General features: G+C 37.6%; 1 protein-coding gene across 4 annotated transcripts in view; it reads right to left on the reverse strand.

Annotated features, from left to right (window-relative positions):
• Positions 1-3,464: 3,464 nt before the first annotated feature.
• The window catches only part of Eda2r (ectodysplasin A2 receptor), a 45,062-nt gene continuing 24,713 nt past the window's right edge, over positions 3,465-23,813 (reverse strand). For 2 of the 4 annotated variants that reach the window (XM_050126055.1, XM_050126058.1), the window contains 4 exons: positions 12,048-12,226; positions 10,761-10,846; positions 9,053-9,217; positions 3,465-5,799 (listed from right to left, as the gene is read on the reverse strand). In XM_050126055.1, coding sequence (XP_049982012.1) covers positions 5,429-5,799; positions 9,053-9,217; positions 10,761-10,846; positions 12,048-12,226 — 801 coding nt within the window. In that variant the 3' untranslated portion in view covers positions 3,465-5,428. The remainder of the gene's footprint in view (positions 5,800-9,052; positions 9,218-10,760; positions 10,847-12,047; positions 12,227-23,813) is intronic. The other 2 variants (XM_050126056.1, XM_050126057.1) reach the window with 2 other exon arrangements.

Below are 23,813 nucleotides of genomic sequence, written 5' to 3' on the forward strand. Positions count from 1 at the left end.
CTACACCCAATGATTAGAAACACATTTCTTCCTGTACTGACTGAGCAGACACAGAAAACAACCAAATGAGTCACCGCAGTTCCCTGAAAGCAGAGGAATAAACAAGGCTTTTGAATGTACATCTGTTTATTGATTCTTATGAATTGTTTGCAGATTTTCATAATCCAAACACAACTTGTCAGTATCCACACATGCATATGGCTCAAGATTTGGCAAAATCTTTATAAATAGCTCATTTAAGGAAAACAATAATTAAAATCTACCTACATTAAACACAAAATACCAAAGACCTTGGTAATAAATTGAGAGGGGTGTATGAGGGTGACATCTCAGTGTGGCAGGGCTGTTTGTTGGGAAGAGTGGAATAGTATTGACATTTTTACTTAACCTAATATTAAGACCCTTAAGGAAGAAAGTTGACCTTCCATACTACTTACATCCTTTCAAAATTCCAGTGAAAATGTAAATGGAGGAAAAAATTGAATACTGAAACCTGACTCACCTCCACTAAACACCTACTTCTGCCATGTAAACAAAAATCAGCTTTCTTTTTCAGATCAAATATGTAAAACTAGAATACTTTCCAGGCTCAGAGTTATGTTGAATACATGTCTAATGAAGTCTTCGACTGACTTATACTCCCAAGTAGAAGACACATAAAAGCATAGTACTCAATGTTGTCCCACTTTATAAGGACACTTCTTGAGCAAACATGCAACCATTTATTTGGCTATGGCCAAATATCAATTATAAAAAAAAAAAGCACCCTTCCCTTTTACCCGAGATACCTTAGAAATCAAATAAAAACAAAACTTCACCATATTCTAATTACCAACTCCAACTGTTAAATTTAAGGAAATTGGAACCAAGATGGTTCTTAGTATGATATATATATGCCTTGCTCTGTAAAAGCACAGTGTGGTGGAATGCCTCGCTCATTCAATCACATCGTTTTTGCTGTGCTATCATCACAATTCTTCTCACTGAGAAGCAGTGACCAACTTGAGTTTGAAGCAGTGCCAGGCACATGGTGACCTTTTGACATCTGGAAACTACTTAAGTTCAATCTACCTTAGACTGGGTGTTAGTTCTTCTCCATCAGAAGTATAGATATGACTAATTAAAGTTAGCGAGATAAGAATAAACTGTCCCAGAAAAAAAGTACAGAGTGCCCAAAGACCAAAGCCTAAAACCTTGGCTCACACGTATTTGCTAATGCTTACATGAGACCAGGTTTCCTGGTGCAGTTTTGTGAGTCATTGCTTCTAATCCCCTGCCAAGTACAATGGGACCTTTTAGCATTTTTCTCCCATGCTTTGCTTTTAACACACTTATCAGTGGTTTGACCTTAAGGCCCTTAATCAGTGGTTGTGGATGAGTTGTTATTAAAGATATACTTAACAGAATCTTCAAAACAGAAATCTTGTAGAGAATACTCTCTGTTAGTGGTAAGACCTGGTGATGAAGTTCACGTTTTCCTTTAACCACCAAGCACTTTAGGAATAGAAACTAGCTATAAAAGATTCATAAAGATTTTGAGATAATAAAGAATAATATAATCTCCACAGAAAATCTTGTTTCTCTCTGTTGATGAAACGAATAGAGAAGAACTAAAGGCAAAATGAACCTTCAAAAAGAACCAAATGGACAGCACACTAGGTATCAAACTGACATGTCAAAAGCAATACCCATCCATACCTTGGGGCATCTTTCCCATTCTCACTTAACTAACCCTAAATATGCTGGGGGTATTGTACTGAAATTGTATTGAAGCACCTTCTGGATGCTTGTATTGAAAGCCCAGACATCGAAAAGGGAAAAACTGACTCAAAAATATATCAAACTTCAGTCTGGATTCCTGCTAGGGCTAGAGAGATATAGAATTTCAAATATTAGATAAGGCCCAGGAGACCCATATGAAACTTCCTTTCTGTGTTATATGGTTCAATTCAGGACCATTGCTCTTTGACTATCCACTCGACCTTCTGGCAGACTCACAGAATCCTATGAGTCCAAGGACCCAAGAATCAAGTCACAAAATCTTATAAACTGTATTTAAGAGTTAGTGGTAGGAAAAGCAAGAAAAGGTCCTAAGATGAACTCATGTAACATTTTCCAATGGAAAATTCCACTACAGTTTCTGTAGCACTAGCAGATTCTGGGATCTATTGAATTATTTGGTGGCAAAAATGTTTTTGTTTCTTATTTACTACAATCTTTTCCTTCTTCCCTCCACCAATCTCTTTCTTCTGTTTGCTAGGATGGAATCTAGGTCCTTGTTCATGCTAAAGGCAAGTACTCCATCACTAACTAAATCCCTATCCCTTGGGATTTTGAGAAAGAGTCTTGCAGTGCACTGCAGACCTGCTTCAAAATGCTGGTACTTCTGCTTCCTTTATATTAAGAGACTACTTGCATGCATCCATGCCCTGTTCTTTTACCTTTGAAAACCCATCAGGAAGCTTCAAATGAGGAGAAAAGACTGAATACATTCAAGCCTTGTTATGCACTCCTATTTCACTGAGTAACCCCTTCACTGCCTTTCTCAAAGCCTGTATAATGAGCTACGGAGATGACAGCTCTGATATGAACAATAGAAAGGGAAGCACCATATGTGAAGTAAATCTTAGCATCTTTGACCAAAATGATTGTGCTTATCTTTAGGTTTTTGTAATAAATTAAGTCACATCAGCATTGTGGAGTGTATATAAAACTCTCAAGCAAAAAGATCCAGATGCTGTACTCACTTGACCGCTTTCCCCCATCTAAACCTGATCCACCAGGAGGGAATAGAAATGAAAACTAGTGGCTCTTTTTGGAATAAGGGGATACTTATAACCAGTATGGGATGCTCACATCTAAGTCCTGAGGGTCACATCTGCCATGCTCCACAGAAAGATCATGAAGGAAAAGGCTTCAGTTCATACTGAGAAGCATGTGAAACTGGAGGTTCAAGCTTAAGAGAAATGGACTGACTATTCTCTAAGCCAAGAAAGCACCAAATGGTCCCCTTTGCTCCTTACTGCTCTCCTCTTGCTCCTCAGAACTTGACAGTCAAGACCGGACTGGGAGGGAAAAAGGTAAGAATATTAGAGTAATAAAAATGGAAAGACATTTAAGAAAAAGGTAATTTTAAAATCTGAAAGACACTAATTTGAATCCTAGCAGAGACTGTTGGCAGCCTAATCTTTGAGAATGCAGATTCTAACAAATGCTGACTTCAAAGCAATCACAGGTACAGAAATCTAGGACATGAGTTGTAAAATTAAGGCTTAAGGCCTCGATCATGATATCTCTTTTTATATATTCTCCCACATTCTCTGTGTGTGTGTGTATGCATTTGCTGTGTGTGTGCATGTGTGTTCATGCTTCCCCCATTATTTCTCTCTCTCTCTCTCTCTCTCTCTCTATATATATATATATATATATATATCCTCCCATTCTATGTGTATGCGTGAGTGTGTGTGTGTGTGTGTGTGTGTATTAGGAGAGAGAGTCAAAGCAGAAAGCTAAATTGAAAAACACTTTATTTTTCTCTCTAAAGTGGTATATAGATGTCAACAGAATTCTGTAAAACCCTTCCTCAGATCTACCTGACAAAAAATATAAGAAGAAAAAATATACAGGCAGGAAAATTCGACCTTGTTTGTTGTTATTCCCCCACCTCGATAATTAATTAACTGGCCCATAGCCATTTTCATGGCTATGAATTCTGAGTCCCCAGACTAAAAGAAGAAAACAAAAAATGTTCAAGGCCAGTCTTGGGAAAATGGTGGGGATTTAATTCTCTCGTAGGATGGGCCCTGTGTACCCCGTTTTTAGAGTACTGATTATTGTGGGGCCCATGCTACAGCTGTTGAATAGAAGAAGAGCAGGAAAGTCCAGGAACAATCACTGACAAGGTTGCCAAGAGTGAAAGAGACCTAGAAAAAGAGCAGAGTAGTTAGAATCCTGTGATGCTGTGTAATCACCACCCTCCTCTTTCTTTTCTCTAAAAGTTCGTGTTTGGACCAGTGATTTAAGGCACAATAGCTGAAATCTCTCACCTAGCCATGGAGATAACAAATCTATCCTATTCCAAACTAGAAAAAAAAAAACATTTTTTCCCTGAGACTGGGTTAAGTTTTAGTACCATGTACTTAATAAAAACCCAAAGTGGTTGTCCTCACTTCTCACATATGGCAGAGAAGTCAGATGTGTGACCCAGGGAAAGAACTAGAACCCATAAGTGAGTACAAGATACCATTATGCTTTTTATATTGAGCTCCAGTTTGTCAGTTGTAAGTGTAATACACATTGGGCAGTTGTGAGCTTCTTTTCACTAGAATATTTGAACAAGAACTACATAACCTCTAGACGAAGAAATAGATTGGGTGTCCTTAGGGCAAAATTCAAAGATTCAAAATCCAAAATACTCAAAATTTTATTCCTATTTGACATTGACACCATAAGTGAAAAATTGCATACTTGCTCACACATGACAGTTTGTACTAAGAATAGCACATGAAAGTACCTTCAGGTTATGTGTGCAAAGTGCACATGAAGCACAAATGAATTTTGTGTATGTTGTTTTTTTTTATCCATGATGTTTCTATACACACACACGCACATATACATGCGTACAACATATGAATATGTGACATATATTGAGGTAACATACACATAGATTTCAAAATCCAATGATGGAGTTAGATGAACTCTGTAATGGAGCTGCGAATCCCAGGTTCTAGCCTAGTTCTGAGAATGGATTACTCTGTCTTTAAGCAAACCACTTTTCATCTCTGTGGCTCAGTTTCTGCCTGTTTAAAACGAGATTAGCATATTTCTCATTTGCCTACCACAAAGGTATGAAGTTATGAAGTTCAGAAAAAAATGTAGTGGCTATAGAAGGAATTTGTAATTGGGGACCAAACACAGGGAAAGGAAGGAAATGCCATCATGGTACAAACACCTCTCACGAAGACATTATAAAGGACACTTGTGTATGTCGTCATTCAATCCTCACACTGACTCATGAGCAGAAAACTCTGTGTCTGAACGAGGTAAAATGATTTCCTCGAGATCATAAGGCTGTTCAGGAACAAGGGTTCATCTGAATACAGAGTTGCTTATTTGTATGATGCTGTTGTGTTTATACAAACAAAAGGAGTAAACAATATGACTAGTCAAGAGTAGGGTCCAGATGAAGAAGCTGGCATCACGCCCGCCTGCCAGGTCTCCAGACAATTGTTGGCGTCCAAATCTGATGTAAAATTAGCTCAAAGACTTAGTGCCTCAACTGTTGCCTCTCCAACCGCTACCAGCCTCATTTCCTGCCATTCTTCCACCCAAGCCCTATCAGACAATAGAACTGGGGCTGGAAAATTGTTGAGAGTGGCCCACACCTCCTGGTCTTCTAACCACATTTTTCTAGCTCACCTCAGTAGAGTCAAAGGCTGGGAACTTGAAAAGGTACTCGGAGCTCCAGGCTCTCTCCGGAGCTTTCAACTGTGTTCTCCCTCAGGGTTTCAGCTCCAGTACAGGGCACAGAGCTGGAAAACTTTTGCAGGTCCAGCTCTGTACATTCAATGGGGGTATGGACCCATTTAGAATGGCTCTCTGAGGCGCAGGAGGTCATGGTAAAGGACTCCTGGGTGGGGAAGCCACGCGTGGAACTGCAGTCGTCATCCAAGATGGAGCTGAGTGGCTTGATCTCATTCACTGGAAATTCAGGACTGGTCTCCTGGCCAGGTGGCATGGGGAAAAGAGAATCCTCCTCCACTGCCTTTTCAGCCTCATATTGCAACGAACCTCCTGCAACTCAAAGCAGAAAGCCACTGAGTCACCCCGCCCGCCCAAAATCAGGGTCTCTTCTCAACAGGGTATCTCTTCCTGAGCACCAACTATAGGAGGGGCGAGGGGCTCTAGGAGCCAGACTCTGAGCATCTAGAAGTAGGTGAAAATGACACATTTCAGAGACATGCTTTTCTTGGGGTATTACATTAAGTCTTTTAGATGCTGGATTAGGGAAGACAAATTTCTTCAGCTAGAGATAAATGCTTTGTAGGAAAGGTGTTTTAATATGCTTCTTTCTTCCATGATCTGGGTATATTACATGGGAAAGGAACCATGCAATCAGAATTATGGTAGTGGATGTTAAAATAGGAAGATTATCTTGAATTATGCAGATGAGTTCAGAAAATCCTTAAGATAAATCATGATTTTTTTATTCTGTGATTAATGATGAACATTTTAATTTAGTTCCATTTCTCTAGGTTGCTAGATGCATCCTGATAAGTGTCAGAAGGCAGAAATGACACCGAGCATTAATATAGAAAGATGTGGCATAACATCTCTCTAAACAACTTCATTATACCATTGCTCGTTTTAGACAAAGAAGAGAGCCATGAGCCAAAACATATGAGCAGCCTCTAGAGCAGTGGTTCTCACCCTTCTTAATGCTTCAACCCTTTAATACAGTTCTTCATGTTGCCTCTTTAAAAGTACAATTTTGCTACTGTTTTGAATTATAAATAGCTGTGTTTTCTGAGGGCCTTAGGCAACCCCTGTAAAAGCATCATTTGAACCCCAGAGGGTTCATGACCCACAGGCTGAGAACCACTGCTCTAGAAGCTGGGAATGACCTTCTATGCACAGCCACCAAGAAAATAAGACTTCAGTTCTACAAACTCATGAGGGAACAGATTCCCCTCGGACAGACAGAAAGAAACACAGTCCTGCCAATTTCTTGGTTTAGGCCTCGTTAAGATTTCATACAGTGTGCTAAACTTCCGAACTATGGAAACTGAGGCAAGCCATTAAATGTGACAACTTGTTACAACAATGATAAAGATAAGCAATTCATCATTCATGCATGAGTCAGACTCAATATTAGGTTACAAACTGAGTCTCTGTGTCTTTATGTTTCCCCCACTGTGACCGCGTTTCCACAGTTTGTTCAAATTACGTGAGTGCGTAAGAAAATTTCATACAAAATTACAAATGTCTGGACTATTTGAAAATTTGGAAGGTTTCACAGTGGTAGCAAATGGATGCAGCTGAGTAATGGATTCTTGATTAGAGAGGAGATGGTCCTTCTAGTATGTCACAATACTATTCCTTTTTCCTGCATCTGCATTGGATTTAATTCACATCAGGTTGCCCCTCCCTTTCAAAGCCATAGAATGTGTATAAGTCAGTGAGTACTAATAAGCACATTTGTCCTAAGGAAATCATAAGGACACTACCTGTCCTTATGTTCCCAAGGAGATACTGCAATAGTATAGAAAGGGGGTTACTCATTTCTTCTCTCCCAAGGGAAGAACAGGGAGACAGGCAGGTCTTAGATGTCTCATCACATTCAGCTTGCTGAGACCTGTGACCCAAACACTTCATTACCCATGATTCAGTACTGGGCAAGAATTCTTACATTACACACTACCTTCCAAATACTGAATGGTCAATGAGACAGAGATCCAGTGGTCCACCATTGTCTAAACTGTCAGAGCTACCACAGGAGCTTTAAGGAGACTGAAGTAAAGCTGAAGAAGGGTCATTGAGAATCAAGAGGGGAAAACTACATCTCATGAAATGCTAGATTCATCTTTGCTTAAACATGGAGTATGCACAGGTAAATCATTGATAGACTCTAGAGCCAAACTGACTAAGCAAGTTCTATTTAAGAAGGATTTTCCAACACAAACAGAATGCAGCTATAACAACGTGCTGCTTCAGGTACAGTATCCATTTAGCTATTGAATCCTGACAGTTCTTGTATCCAGTAAAGTCCATCCTTTCCTTTGCTAATACTGGTCTAATTATTAGGCTATGTTAGATTTTTCATTGTCCCTGTTTAGTTCTTGCTTCTGTTAATTGCACTAAAGCTGCATTGAACACTGGTATTCGTGTCTGGAATTCTAATGTCTTATTTAGTCCTGATGATCCCACCTCTTCTGTATTCGCTCCCTGATGAACTATACTTTCTGTCTTACATTGACTGATAGATGAAGTTGACAAAAGTAAAAGTGTTCTCAAGACTTTAAACTTGACAATCTGTCTTGATTTTAATGCACCATCTCCTATGGCTTTGGCCAGATCTTCAGCAGCAGTATTTTGGAAGACAGAAATGATGTGGGAGTGATTTCTTATTAATAAAGAAACTGCCTAGGCCCCTTGATAGACCCACCCTTAGGTGGGTGGAGAAAACAGAAGAGAATTCTGGGAGAAAGAAGCTTAGTGAAGGTCGTCGCCATGATTCTCCCACTCCAGACAGACGCAGGTTAAGATCTTCCCTGGTAAGCCAGCTCGTGGGCTACACAAAATATTAGAAATGGGTTAGAACAATATGTAAGACCTAGCCAATAAGAGGCTACAGATAACGGGCCAGGCAGTATTTGAAAGAATACAGTTTCTGTGTAATTATTTCGGGGCATAAGCTAGCCATGCGGGCGGCCGGGTGCCGGGGACGCAGCCTCGCCGCTCCTATCTCAACACAGAAAAACATCAGAATGTTGACTAAACACTATGCCTTCAGTTATCCAGTTTTGGGAAGCTCCTATATTGACAGCACTTACTGTAGACCTCATTAACTTTTATTAGTCATGTTTCAGGTATATCTAAATCTCCAATTCTGATATTTCAGAATCTATTAATACATACATAGAGAAAACAGTTTAAACAACTTATTCCATTCCATCTATCATTTTGAAGATTAAAAATAAATAAACCTAAAGAATCTATATAATTTGAGTTACACAATGATTTAAAAATAAAGTTAGATAATTGGTCTCTGGGTTTTTTACCAAGTGATTTCCCATTAAGGGAGACTCTCCACGAACCCTTAAAACCTAATAAACTGGTCCACTAAACTTCCAGGTGAATTCTAGCCCTTTTGACGTTCCATATTTTTTGATGCTATGCCAGATAGTTCCCACATGATAACAGAGCATGATGCCTGTGATTTTCTAATGTGATAGGGAAGGCACCTTTACTTATTATCTCAAAAATCTTCCTCTTTTGCCAAAAATTGTATATTACTTTTGTTTCATGGGAAATGTTAAACAGACACACTTACCACATTGACAATGTCTATTAAAGAGCTGCTTGCAGTAGAGGAAGAAGAGTCCAAGGAAGGCCAGTGCAAACACTACCAGCAGACTGCCCACCAGTGCGACAAGCGTGGCTTCCTTACCGGGAACAGCGTGTGCATCTACCTTCACTAAACTCAACTGGAAGGTACCTGTGGAACGATAACAAAATAATAGGAGACTCTGTCAATGTGTGCAGTTAAGAGTTGGAAAAGGGCCCTAAAGTTCCTTAGGCCACATCTGCTTTAGGCCATCTCTATCAGGACTGCTATGTTCTTATCTGAGATTAGGTAAGATCATAATGAAAAAGCAAAACTCATATGCTGCAGGCATGATATAAATTAGCATGACTAACCAAAAGACGCTGCTGTTGTGGTTCATTCATGCTATGTTTAGTAATAGAACCTAAAAAAAAATAGAAACAAATTAAAATGCTCATCAGTAAATACTAGATCAGTAAATCGTGATTTACCCTCTAAGACGTCATAAAAGACCTTTTGTTGATTAATATAAATAACCCAGTGGAGAAAAACGAAGTGAAGAATTGCTTGATGACCTTTATAGAAAAACGTTGTAAAATACAAAATACTAGCAACATTGTCTAAGAATATGAATATACAGAATGTAATAAAAACATTTAAACAGTAGTGGAGAAGGTAGCAGAGGAATATGCCCATGAATTAACAACACACTCTTCATGTTCTTTTACACCCTTACAGCAAAGACATCAACATACTTGCAGCCAATGCACCTTGAGTGTAAACAATGCATGGCATTTCTAGACTGAGTCAGTAAAGAGCTGATACATCTCAATCATTTCATTCTGTGACAAGGAACTGGGCACTACCTAGTCTAGCAATTTTAGGCACATGATACAAGAAGGTTTTGGCCTTATGAAAGGAAACATGGGATTTGTGAATTGCCATAGGATAGTCTGGTAAAAAGCTGCTTAAAATTTCAGGACAGTGGTTGTTTCTGTGGCGGGAAGGAATGAAGAGGATTCAGGAAGGATCGAAAGGGGAAGGTTATTATATCTGTTCTTTTAAAACGCTGAAGGAAATATTTAAAAAATAGGATTTTTTATCTAGGAATCTCAGCTAATTTAGGACTTTATATTTCTATAATTATGTGTATTTAGCAAAGTCTGTTTTATTTATCATAATTTTTAGGGATTGTTAGAGATACACCAATAATTTAAAGACTATATTAGAAGACACACAAAAATTATAGAAGTCAGACAAACAAGTAAATGACAAGTGACATGGATATAGACTATATTCTAGTTATTTTTTCAGATATTAATGTGGTATAAAACCTAAAGACTCCCATATACCATGTGTATCGACTCTAATAGCAATATTGACTATAATTGCAATTAATAAGTGTAGAAATACTATTATATGTAAAGTAGATTGTAACATTCATTATGCCACCAAACCCAGCCAAGTAGCTCACAAAGCATGAATAAAAATATTTCCTCATTTAGATTCAATTTTCAAAACAAGGGAAAAAATGATGTCCAATCAGTTTGAATGCTGCAAAGTTGAAGTTTAGTCATAGGTGACTGCCTTTACCAACAATACAATAGAAGGAGTACTAAGGAGTATTTTCCTTCTACAGGAATAAAGAAGTCTATTGACTTCATTGACACACAGAGTTTTGGGGGGAAGACAGGAAAGAAAAATAGATACACACACTGAACCTCAGAAGAAGGAGTCTGCTTTGTACATGGGATGCATTCTTGGTCCTGCAGGCCCCCGATGCGCGTCTTTCGGTAGAACCTGTGATCAGAGCAGAAAGGAATGTGGAGGGATGAAACGAGCAATTGACTTGTACCAGTCCTTCTTGAGGCTGTAGGGAATATCTAAGAGTCTTTCCCTCATGTTTCCTGCATGGGACGCAGTACCTACCCTTGTGGGATCTCTGACATGTGTGATTCAGTCCACCATTTTCTTAAGCCATCACATTCTATAGCCAAAAGGGGAGTTAAGGTCATGAGACCAACTTCTTCATGATTTCTGTGCAGTCTGTCTAAAGCAACATTTTTTTTTTGGATAACTCTTTGTTTTTTAATTTATTAAAGATTTCTGTCTCTTCCCCACCTCCGCCTCCCCTTTCCCTCCCCCTCCCCCAATCAAGCCCCCCCCCTCGTCAGCCCAATGAGCAATCAGGGTTCTCTGCCCTGTGGGAAGTCCAAGGACCACCCTCCTCCATCCAGGTCTCGTAAGGTGAGCATCCAGACTGCCTAGGGTCCCACGAATCCAATACGTGCAGTAGGCTCAAAAACCCATTGCCCATGTTCTTGAGGTCTCAGTAGCCCTCATTGTCCACTATGTTCAGTGAGACCTGTTTTAACCCAGGCTTTTTCAGACCCTGGCCAGGTGGCCTTGGTGAGTTCCCGATAGAACATCCCCATTGTCTCAGTGTGTGGGTGTACCCCTCGCGGTCCTGAGTTCCTTGCTCGTGCTCGCTCTACTTCTGCTCCTGATTTGGACCTTTGGACCTTCCAGACCCAAAAAGAGGGACATGGGATGTCCTCACTCATATTTGGTTTCTAGCCATAAATAAAGGACATTGAGCCTATAATTCGGGTTCTTAGAGAAGCTAAATAAGAAGGAGAACCCAAAGAAAAACATATAGGCATCCTCTTGAATATTAACCTTCATCAGGAGATGAAAGAAGACAGAGACAGAGACCCACATAGGAGCACTGGACTGAAATCTAAAGCAACATTTTTACTTTAAATTTTAGACTATCAGAACAATTAGAAAGCTTTTAAGCACTCATCTGTGTTTGATAATTGCCAGGTATTTTATATATAGGGATATAGTTAGGAATATATGGCTTCCCATTCATAGAGCTTAAATAGATCATGACATGGGTAGTTAGAATACTTCGACTAGGGTCTAAGCGGTAGGATGATAAGTGACATCAAATAGCTTTAAAACGTTCCAGAAAGACTGATATCATTTAGTGGCATACCTGGGCATACAGTCTCCGCAGATAGCATTAGAGGTATTCGTGCAGTTGGCTTTCTGGACCCGATTGATGACAGCACAGGTGATGCAAGTCTGACACCTGTGATGCCCCCATGTGCTTTTATATTTTCGGGGAGGGCAGGCTGTGCAGTATGCATCTCCACCTTCTCCATAACCGCAATCCTGAAATAGAAGAGTAGTCAGAAAAGCTCTAAGAGGGTATCTGCTAGGACTCAAATGAATATAGTATAAAGCAATATTTTTTTTTAAACTACAAGTTTCCTCCATATTATTTGGTCACTGAAACAATTTACTAGGTTGTAACCAACATGGAAAATTGAAATGGAAATAAACAGCGTAGTGATATAAAAGGAAGTAAAGCCAAGCACATCAATTAAAACAAACAAGATCACACTATGGAAAAGAACCTGAAAACTTTAGCTATGTGAAAACAAAAGGTTATTTCTCTTGTGTTTGTTTGTTTGAGCCAGGGTTTTTCTGTGTAGTCATAGCTATTCTTGGCTGTCCTGGAACTTGCTCTGTAGACCAGGCTTACTCACCCTCAGTCTATTAGAGATTTAATGAGGGTTCTGACCTGCATTAGCCACAATGGAGCATACATGAAAGGTTTCATTTTTGTGCTACTATGACTGAAGCATTGGGTAAAAGAGAACATTTTGTCCTCAGAAATAATACACTTTGCTTTTATCATACAGCACAGGACACACAAATCAACTGATCACTATTAAGTATAAAAAGTACAAGAAAGCATAATTTTACAGTATGTCAAAAGATGGGTACTAGCAAATATCTGACATAAAAGATAGTACCTATCTTTTTAATTAACTTTCACAGGTAAAACACATATTAGTATATGCTGGGTAATGATGAAAAATTACATCTTACTCTAGTATAATAAAATGTTTTAATATTCACTGGATAAGTGATTTATTCTGGCTTTTGCTTCAAGTTAGGTATCAATGCAATGATGCTATTAATATTATTCCCAACCTATTTTTTCTGTGCACAAGATAACTGAGAACTTGAAGAGATTTTAATAGACATACTGTAAAGATTATTCTAGCTCTTCTTCTCTGGAAATCAGTCTAGTGGTTCCTTAAAAATACGGGAATCAGTCTACCTCAAGATCTAGCCATACAACTCTTGGGCATATACCCAAAGGATGCTATATCATACTACAGAGACACTTGCTCAACAGTGCCCATTGCTGTTCTATTAATAATAGCCAGAAATTAGAAACAGCCTAGATGTCCTTTAGCAGATGAATAAATAAAAATGTGGGGTCATTTCTACTATGGAACATTATTCCCTGTTACAAAATGAATCAGTAGGTAAATGGATAGAACCAGAAAAAAAAATGTCAGCCCTAGGAAAGACAAATATGCTATGCATTATATGTTGATGCCAATAGTTAAGTCAATTATAATAAAGTTACAATCCAAAGAGGGGATGAATAGATATCCCTAGAGAAAGGAACTAGAATAGACAGTTATGGACAGGTGGGAATACTGAAATAGGATGATCAAGTAGGCTGGGGGAGGAAAAAGGGAGATGAGAGAGGGAATATAGGGAAAAACTAAAATTAAGGGTCATTTTAGGACTAGTATGGAAACTTGATGCAGTAGACATTTCCAAAAGTATGCACATATATGAAGGCACTCTAAATGAATTTGTCAAATAATGGGGGAGAAAGAACCCCAACTGGACATTTCTTATCAAAAATGTGGAAGCCATCAGTACAAGCAATGGGTTATATCTAATTGAGTTGTTGGCCAATGTGGTCCCATGGGAACGCCCAAATAACATGGGTTGTTGCAAAGAGTATAGGTTACTCTACACAAACTGACCTCAAGTCCACATTTTTGAAGACAACAACCTACGCAACTCACTAAAGATGGAGAATTCAAGTAGTTGCCTACCTAGAGGCTTCACCTATGCAGACTAGTGTTCTTGCTACCAGATGGTACTCTGCACACAAACAAAGGAGAAGCATAAACACTAACCCAAGTATAAACTCTTTGATCTACAATGGTCACCTGCCTACAAAACATGCTAGGACCATGGTGGCAGAAAGCTTGTGGGAGTAACCAACCATACCTGATTTGATATAAGGTCTACTCCATGAGAGAGAAGCCATATCCAACACTGCTTGTGGGACCAAAAGCCTGAGATTAGACATCTCAGTGACCTAGGATAAGACCAAATACTGCTGTCCTAAATAAAGGAGTAGCAATAAAACGACTCCTAATGACAATTTCTATACTCATAGATCAGTGTCTTCTTCAGTTATCATCAGAGAAGCTTCTTTGTGCAGCTGCAGCAGATGAGAAAAATATGGAAACCTAAAGCCAAACATTATTCAGACAGTGATTTTGGAACCCTCATCCTTATATGGGATGCCTCCATCAAATCCTTCCTCTCAGGGATCAAGGAACCCTGAAGAAGAGGAGTTGGAAAGAGTGTAAGAGCCAGAGGGGATGGAGGACATGAAGAAAACAAGGCCCTCTAAATCAACATGATCAAAAGCACTAATGAACTTACAGAGACTAAGGCAGCATACACAAGGCCTACACGAGTCTGCCCAGATATTATCCTAGAGTTGAAAAGAGAAGGGGACAAATGTACCCATTCCTACCTAATTCAGAAACTGTTTCCATTTGATAATCACTTACAAATGAAAATTTAGTTTTCTCCAAGTGAGTGTCACTGGAGAAACAAACAACTCTTAAGGGTAGCCTGTACCCCCAGCAGTAGATGGCTAATAAAAAATTAACTCAATGGCATCCTTGGACATTTCTCGTTTCGTAATGCCAGGTCAGGGTTTTCCCTTTTTTAAAGTTTATCTTATTTTTACTTTCATTTTTACTTTATTTATATATTTTTGCTTTCTCTTTACCCTACAGGTCTTTGCATATATATTATGGCTTTCGTTTGAAAGATTTTGTGGGATTCCTGAATATGAGAATATGAGATAAATAGAGAAAATTTTAAGAAAACATCTTTGCAATCATCAGGTAGTCTAGCAGAGTAATGCAAGACCCAGCAGTACCTCCCAAAAGAATATAGACGCAACAATATATGTACCCAGGATATAGAAAATTAGTCTTTCAAACTGACATCTACAAAGAAGGCATGTATGTTAACACAGACAACTGCCTGATAAAATGGATGATTTTAGTAAGACTCTGAGTCTCCTGGAAAATAAAGTCAGACATTATAAACATCTTTGATAACAAGAATCAAGAAAATCAGATTAATGAAAACAAGGCAATCAACAGGCACTACCAGTTAAATGAATCAATTATTGGAATTGCTTAACAAGGATTTTAAAACACCCATAAAAACTGTTTTGACAAGCAATTACAAATTACATTTAAATATGAGAGAAAATTATAACACCACAGCAAATAAATGACTTTTTTATTGGCAACTTTGTTTTTTGACAAAGTGCTCAAGCTGACTTTAAGCTTGAAGTTGTTTTGTTCCTGTCTTCTGAATGCTGGCATTAGAGCTGGAACTAACAATATTCAGCTCAAAGAAATTATTTTTTAAAAAGCCAAATTGAAGTTATAAAAATAACTAAATAGATAAACAAAATTCACTGGGTGCGCTAATTACAGGAAATTAGAAAAATCGCCGAACCTGAAGATAAAACAATAGAATGAATGCAGTTCAAACAGCAGGAAAATTAGACTAGCATAGGCAAAAAGAAGACAATGACTGGAGAACTTTGGGGTTATAATCAAGCAACATATGAAAGGAAAATCAAAATTATTTGTGTCAAAAAAACAACCAAAGAAACAAAGGCTGAAATTTTCACAAATTTAGAAAAAGAATAACCAGATGACTATCAATTAGAATAGAATAAATTCAAACAAATACAAATAGGTTATTACAGTTAAGTAGTGAAAACAATATGGTAATGACACAAAATTGGACATGATGACAATTGGGGAAAAAAACCCTGAAGATCCAACCTGAGAGTGCATAACCACATCCGTCTGATATTCTAAAGAAATGTCCAAAACATACACTGGAGAAAAGACAGCATCTTCAACAAATGGTGCCAGGAAAACATTATGTCCCCATGTAGAAGAAAGATCTGAGACCTGTGTCTCTCGTCTTTCACAAAATCTAACTCCAAATACAACAAAGAAGTAATATGAAATCTCAAATGTCTAGAGAAAAAATATATGAAGTATATTATGTGAAATGAGTGTAGGAATGGACTTTCCATATAGGATTCCAATTGCCCAGAAATTGAGGTCAACAACTGACTTTACAAAATTATAAAGTAGAACCTCATAAAACTAAATAGTTTCTGTCTAGCTAAAGAAATGATCACATGAAGAGTACTCCCACAGGATGAGAGAGAATCTTTGCCAGCTCTGCATCTGGCAGAGGATTAACATCCAAAAAAAAAATGTAAAGAACTCAAAAAACAGACAAAAGCAAAAACAGTTCACAAATAAACCATTCAAAAAATAGGCTTGAGATAAGAAAAGCAGGGAGAAACTGGGTATTAATGATCTGATCAGGGAAATGGGACAAAGAGGCTGTAATTATGGAAGGGAGAAGGTAAATATAGAAGGAATAGGGATGAGGATAAAATAACAGTAAGCATGTCTTAAAAAGTCACAAGGAATCACACTATTAACTATTTATCAAAAAATCTTATTAAACATAACTCTATGCATAAATATATGTACATACATTAAATAAAAATTTCTTTTTATTTAACATAAAAATACATCAACATATGCTCTCAGTTGGCAATGTTCTTTCCAAGAGCCAAAAACAACCTAACACAAAACCCCCAACACTAGGCATATGAAACCTTCTTTTGAATTTTTGGTCAGGGTTGTCCAAGAGACTCCTAAAACAGCCTTTTGCTATTGACATTGATTGCCCTCAAAAGTAGAAGGTAAGTCCTTGTTGCTAAAGACAGTATGCACTTTAGGCACAGGGCTCAGATGCCCCTGTGCTGGAACTAACTTGAATGTATCCTCCATGAGGAGTAGCTTTCATCTTTCCAGAAGAGACCATGTCGCCATCCAAAGCTTCCAAAGGAAGAACACAACTAACATAACCCAGTTATGACACTTATGAAACCAACAGTGACTTCTATGACACAGATACAGCAGTGGCATACATACCTTGCTGGTAACCAAGAGCTTTCTAATTTCACTTAGGACTGCCTCAACAAGAGGGACATCATGCCTGGTGCTAGTGAAGTCAGAGATCTTGAAGAAGTTACTACCACCACTTAACCAAACCACCAATATCTTCAATCACATTCTAAATATTTGTCTTTACACCCACAGATAAGTGTAGTCCTAACCTCTTATCAAGGAAACTTATCTTTGTAAAAAGGAGATCATAAATAATAATGCAGAGTCGTAGTTCCCAGCCTCAATGGAAACACCTACAAAACAACTTCTATATCTAAAACTCATGGAATATTATGGATAAAGAAATTTGCTATGAGACTGATTCCTGGTAATGTCAGAAATACACCCGTAGTCTTACCAATGTCAATGCCTAAACATGAGCAGAACAAGGATAACATAGACATGTTAAAGTGAATGGGAAAAGCCAAGAGGCCTCAACCATACAAAAACTACTAAAGAATGCCCAGAGAGGGAGAAATAGTTTTCCCCAAAGAAGAGGATACCAGTATTAAGGAGGAATTATTAAGTAATGGTAATAGGGACGAAAGGGAAGGAAGAAAATGATGCAATCATGTTTTAATTTGAAAAACTAAAAAAAATAGTTTTTTAAAAAACCTTTCTCTTCATAACTTTTATAAATCCTGATTGGTGATTATACTAAAATATCATGTCTGATGCCAATTAACAATTATATTTATAGCGGGTGTGGTGGTATGAATAAGAAAGGCCCATAGACTCATTTATTTGAATGTTTAGTTGTCAGACAGTGGCACTATTTGAATAGGCATAAGAGGTGTTGTCTTGTTGGAGAAGATGTGGCCTTGTGAAAGAAACTGCATCACTGAGGGAGTGGGATTTGAGGTTTCAAAACCCCAAACCAGTTCCAGGGTCTTTCTTTCTCTTCCTGCTGCCTGCAGAGAACTCTAAAGTTCCTTTCCCAGTGCCATATCAGCTGCATTCTGCTGTGCTTCCTCCCATGCTAATGCTGAACTAAATTTCTGAAACATAAGCATGCCTCAACAAAACACTGTCTTTTATAAAAGTTTCTATGGTCATGGTGGACACTTAAGTGGAAGTGATACTTCCACATTCATAACTGAAAAAAAGCTGAAACCAGTAGACCCTGAAAATTACATGTGTGTATTTTAGTACTTCGAAAGGCTAAATAAAGAATACAAAGAAATACAATAAAAATGGCACAAATAAATCAAGATGGAATCCTAAAAGATACTTTTATGTAACCAGCAGGAAGGCAAGAAAAGACAACGAAAGGAATAGGAATGGAGAGCACAAAACTAAAATGGTAGCCTTAAGCTCTAAAATGCCAATCAGTGATAATCTTAAATTTAAATCATCTAAGCAAAGCAATTAAAAGGCAGAAATGAGCATTGTAGATAAAATCAGATGCTATCAAATTACCCCCAGTAGCCATTTCTTCCACTGATGAATGAATCATTTCCTAAGAATTAAAAAGATGCAAATTATCATTTAAAACTCTTGTTGAGAATCATCTTTCAAAGGTAGGAGGCAAAGGGAATTTTGTTTTCAAATGATTAAGATTCCTAAATGCTTTTGCTGCTAATCAGTTTTATAACCATGAAACATTTATCTTAATTTTAACATGCTTTGATGATGCTGACACAAAATTTTGATCCTCATCATGGAGTAGGTAGAGTTATTTCTTTTCAAAAGTTGTTTGTAACATATGAGAACAATTAGCTAACAATCATAATCAAGAATGGTTTGGTTTATCTGCAAATATACATCGTTTTAACTTTAAGAATCTATTACTATATTAACAAATTTACATGATAAAGACAAAATATATAAAAAAGCACATGTAAAATAATGAAATACAAATAAATTGAAATATTTTCTGATTTTAATATATTTGTTTAATTTATAAATGACTAAAAATATTTTTTTGTCAATGTTGGTCTACTTAAGTACCTTACATGACTAGAATTCAAACAGTAAATATTGCACTAAGAAACAGTTTACAGGTTAGTATATTTCTCTATCAAATATTTAAAAAGTAACAAAAATTCTCATAAAGTTTTATAAATTAGTAATTTAACATTACAGAAGAAAGCATAAAATTAACAGATGATAGAAATATGCATTATTCATTTTTTGGGTTTGACTTCTGGGACATGTAAGCTTTATGCATTATTGAAAATTCATGCAATTGTAATGGAAATTAGTAAAAAATGTTCAAAAGTGGTATCTGTTCATATATTTCAAGAATATTAAAATTGTATTTAGTTTACAAATTATACTTTCAGAAAAATATCCTGAGGAAGTACTGTTAATTTTCTGCAATAGTTTGTTTTCAGTGATATTTATAATTCATGAGTGAAACATAAAATTAAATAAAGGTAACTGAACAGAAATGTTGTCATTAGCTACTTATCAAAACACCATGAGCCTTCCTTAGTAATCAATAGCTGATTTCATTCTAGATACTATAATGACCATGCTAAAACTGGTTTCTCAATTTCTTTAGTCAATCATGATATTACTCTTTTTTGCCAAATGCAAATTTCCCAGTCAACCTACCTGGTATATAGATAGGCATTGACCAGTTACATATCATAATATATAAAGAAAAGTCTACTTGGAAACATGGGGAAATATTTATTTCCTAGTAGATGGAAAGCTCTTTTGGTTTTGTCTCTGCTTCATGCCCTTTGTGGTCCTATGTTCTGTTACACTGATGCATAAAAGTGAACTTTTTTTTGCCAATATAGTGCTATTTTATTGCTATGGTTCTGGAGTACAACTTAAATAATGGGTGGGTATATGCCTTTCTTTGCTCTTTTTTTTTTTCCAGAATTGATGGCACTATCCAGGGTCTTTAGTGTTACCACATAGATTTATTTATTTAATTTCTATTTCTGTGAAGAATGGCATTGAGATTCAAAAGGGATTATATTGACTATGTAGTTTTGGTTTTGGCAGTGGAGTCGTTTGCAGAATATTATTTTCTAATTCATGACAATTGATGGTCTTTCTGTCTTAGTTAGATTTTTATTACTGTGATAAAACACTATGACCAAAAGCAACTTGGGGAAGAAAGACTTTCTTTCAAGCTTAGAGTCCCACATCACAGTTCATCATTCAAGGAAGTCAGGGCAGGAACCAGGAAGCAGAAACTGAAGCATGCTGCCTGCCGGTTCTCTCCTTGGGGCTTGCCTAACCTGCTTTTTAATAGTGCCTGGTAGTATCAACCCAGGGGTGACATCTCCCAGAGTGAGATCAAGCTTCCCACATCAATCATCAGTCAAAGAAATGAACTGCTAGCTTGCCCAAAAGCTAATTCTGTGGGAGCATTTTCTCATTTGTGGTTCCCTCTTCTTAAATGACTCTAACTCATGTCAAGTTCACATAAAACTGACCAGCACACTGTCTTCTCAAGTCTTCTTCTTCCTGCACTGAGTATGAGTGGAGAGACACTTCAGTCTTACTTTGCTCCTAATCTTAGTGGAAATGCCTGGATTTTTTTTTTATTTAGTTTGTTGTTGTTTGTAGCTTTGTTGTATGTAGCCTTTAATACAGGGAGATATTTTCTTTTGATTCCTAACCTCTTCGTTACTTTTATCATGAAGGGATGTTATATTTGTCAAAAGCATTTATAAATCAATTTAAATAATTATGTAATTTCTATTTTAAGTCTATTTATTACATAAATTATGTTTATTGATTTAAAGATGCTTGACCATTTCCAAATCTCTAGAAGAAAAACGATGTGGTCATGAATACTTGGAGGTTCACCCTTCCTGTTATTATCCCCAGTGCTCTCTTTTCTTCCCACTCAGGAGTTTAAGATGTGAGCTCTCAGCTGTTTCTGGTACCATGCCTTTGACTTACCATCAATGACTCTAAGCCTCTGAAACAGCAAGCCTAATTAAATACTTTTACATAAGTTTTGTTGGTTATGACATTTTATTATAGCAATAGAAAAGCAACTAAGACATGTTTGCTATTGAAAAATGCTTTATCTGTTCATCATGGAACCTAGTCTATAATTATCTTTTAGCATTTTATTTCTTTTTTTTTTTTGCTTAGTTTAAGTATCAGGTAATACTAAATTCATAGAAGTAACTTGGTAGATTTTTTTTATCTTTCTCTTTTATGAAGTTAATTAAGAAATACTGGCATTGATTCTTTCTTGAAGGATTGTCAGAATTGACCAGTAAATTTTCCTCATCCTAAACCTTTTTTGTTGTGAGATTAATATTTTTGTACTTCCAATCACATCCTTCAGTTTTGATTTTATTAAGTTGTTTACCTCATCTTGGTTTAATTTTGGTAAGTCACATGTCTAGTGATTCATTTCTTTTAGATGTCTTAAGTTGGTGGGAGACATTTTTATAAAATGTCTTAAAAGATTTTTCCTGAATGCCATTGATATCTTTTATAAAATCTGACATTTCACTTGCAATTTTGGCAATTTCAATTTTGTTATGATCTGCTAGCCTGTCACCTGGGTATCCAGACCTTTGAACATACAAGCACCACTTAATCCCAACCATTCCTCCCCTTCCACCCAGGCAAACGGATCTCCTGCCTCCTCCAGCCTGCCTTCTCTCTCCTTTTGTCCCTCTTCTGAAGCGGTGACTGCTGCCTTTCCCTCTCTTCCCCCTCTCCCTTCTCCCCACCTCCCTATCTCTCTCTTCCTCCCTCCCTTTCCCCTCCATAACCCACTAAATAAACTCTATACCCAAACTCTCTCTGCATGGCTTATCTGCCTGTCTCCCTGGCCATGATTTTCTACTTGCCTTGGCCCCTCTAAAAGCTCCAGTGACTCCACAGCCCCTTGTGGGACCAGCCTCCCCCAACCTTATCTTTAAAAAAAGTATAACAGGTATCCCTTCTTTTTCTCCTAACAAGTTTTGTTAAGGGTTAATTTGATTTTATTTTTCAAAGAACCAAGTCCTTGTTTAATTAATTATCTGCTTTGTTTTATTATTGTGATTGTTCTTTCCATTCTTTTAATTTTTTCCTGGAAAATGGTTCTTTCTTTATATTAATTTAGGGTTTGGCTTTACTTGTTCTTCCAAAGCCATAAGTTATATTAATAAATTATTTATTTGTAATCTCTGATTGTGTGTATACATGCATGCAAGATCACATGCAAATCACATATCTTCTTCAACTAATTTTTTGAAACAAAGCCTCTCAATGAGTCTGGAGCTCACAAATCCAAACAGACTAGCTTGCAACTAAACTATAAAGATCCCAAGGTCCAAATCAGGAGCAGAAGGAGAGAGAGCACTAGCAAGGAACTCAGGAAGGCGAGGGGTGCACCCACACACTGAGACAATGGGGATGTTCTATCAGGAAATCACCAAGGCCAGCTGGCCTGGGTCTGAAAAAGCCTGGGATAAAACCGGTCTCGCTGAACATAGTAGACAATGAGGACTACTGAGAACTCAAGAACAATGGCAATGGGTTTTTGATCCTACTGTACCTATTGGTTTTGTGGGAGTCTAGGCAGTTTGGATGCTCAGCTTACTAGACCTGGATGGAGGTGGGTGGTCCTTGGACTTCCCACAGGGCAGGGAACCCTGATTGCTCTTTGGGCTGACGAGGGAGGACTTGATTGGGGGAGGGGGAGGGACATGGGAGGCGGTGGCAGAGAGGAGGCAGAAATCTTTAATAAATAAATAAATTTAAAAAAGGATCCTTTTAGCTATTTCTTTTTAGAATAAAATTATAGGTACATGCTGCCAGGTATGGATATTTTTATGGGTGCAAGGGATCTAAACTCTGGTCCTCATGTGTATAAAGCAAATACTTTATTAACTGAGCTATCTCCTCAATATAACTTTTTTGGATATAGATGCCAGGTGAAAATTCTGATGGTTAGATAAAAGCGAGCCTTCTTCAGGAACTGGTGAAGCTAGTTCCCCTCTACCAAAGGAACCATTTCCTTATCACTTTCAGAAGGAACAAATGCCTGTTTGTGATACCTATTAGCATACCAAAGGGCATTCTGGCCTGAGGCTTCCTGAGAATCACAAGTACCTGTTCCATATTTCAGTCCCTCCTGGCAGTCCATCAGGCTCCTTACTTTAACTGTCTACAGCTCCCTCTCTCCAGCTTCTCATCATTTCTTCTTATAGCTTTGCTATTTTTGCTATTCTCTCTCTCTCTCTCTCTCTCTCTCTCTCTCTCTCTCTCTCTCTCTCTCACACACACACACACACACACACTCTTAGTTTAGTTCTCTCTTACACTCTCTTGATCTCCTTTCCCCATACTCTTTTTCTTTCTTGCTCTTACTCTCCACCCTTCTCATTGCCAGGTTCAGTATGCTGGCCATGTTCATTGGATTACTTTCTCTCCCTGCTCTGGACTTTTCAGGATGCATCTGAATGTACTCTCCCTCATAGCTCCAATAAAACCGCTTCCTCAACTATACCTTGGAAAGGTCAAGTCATCTGTTTATACAACAATTTTATATCTATATCTACCTATATCTATCTATCTATTTATATATGTGTGTGTGTGTGTGTGTGTGTGGAGAGAGAGAGAGAGAGAGAGAGAGAGAGAGAGAGAGAGAGAGAGAGAGA

This window comes from Alexandromys fortis, unplaced genomic scaffold (assembly GCF_014885135.2).
Source record: "Alexandromys fortis isolate MF-2015 unplaced genomic scaffold, M_Fortis_MF-2015_v1.1 scaffold_246, whole genome shotgun sequence".
In the NCBI taxonomy this organism is placed as follows: Eukaryota; Metazoa; Chordata; class Mammalia; order Rodentia; family Cricetidae; genus Alexandromys; species Alexandromys fortis.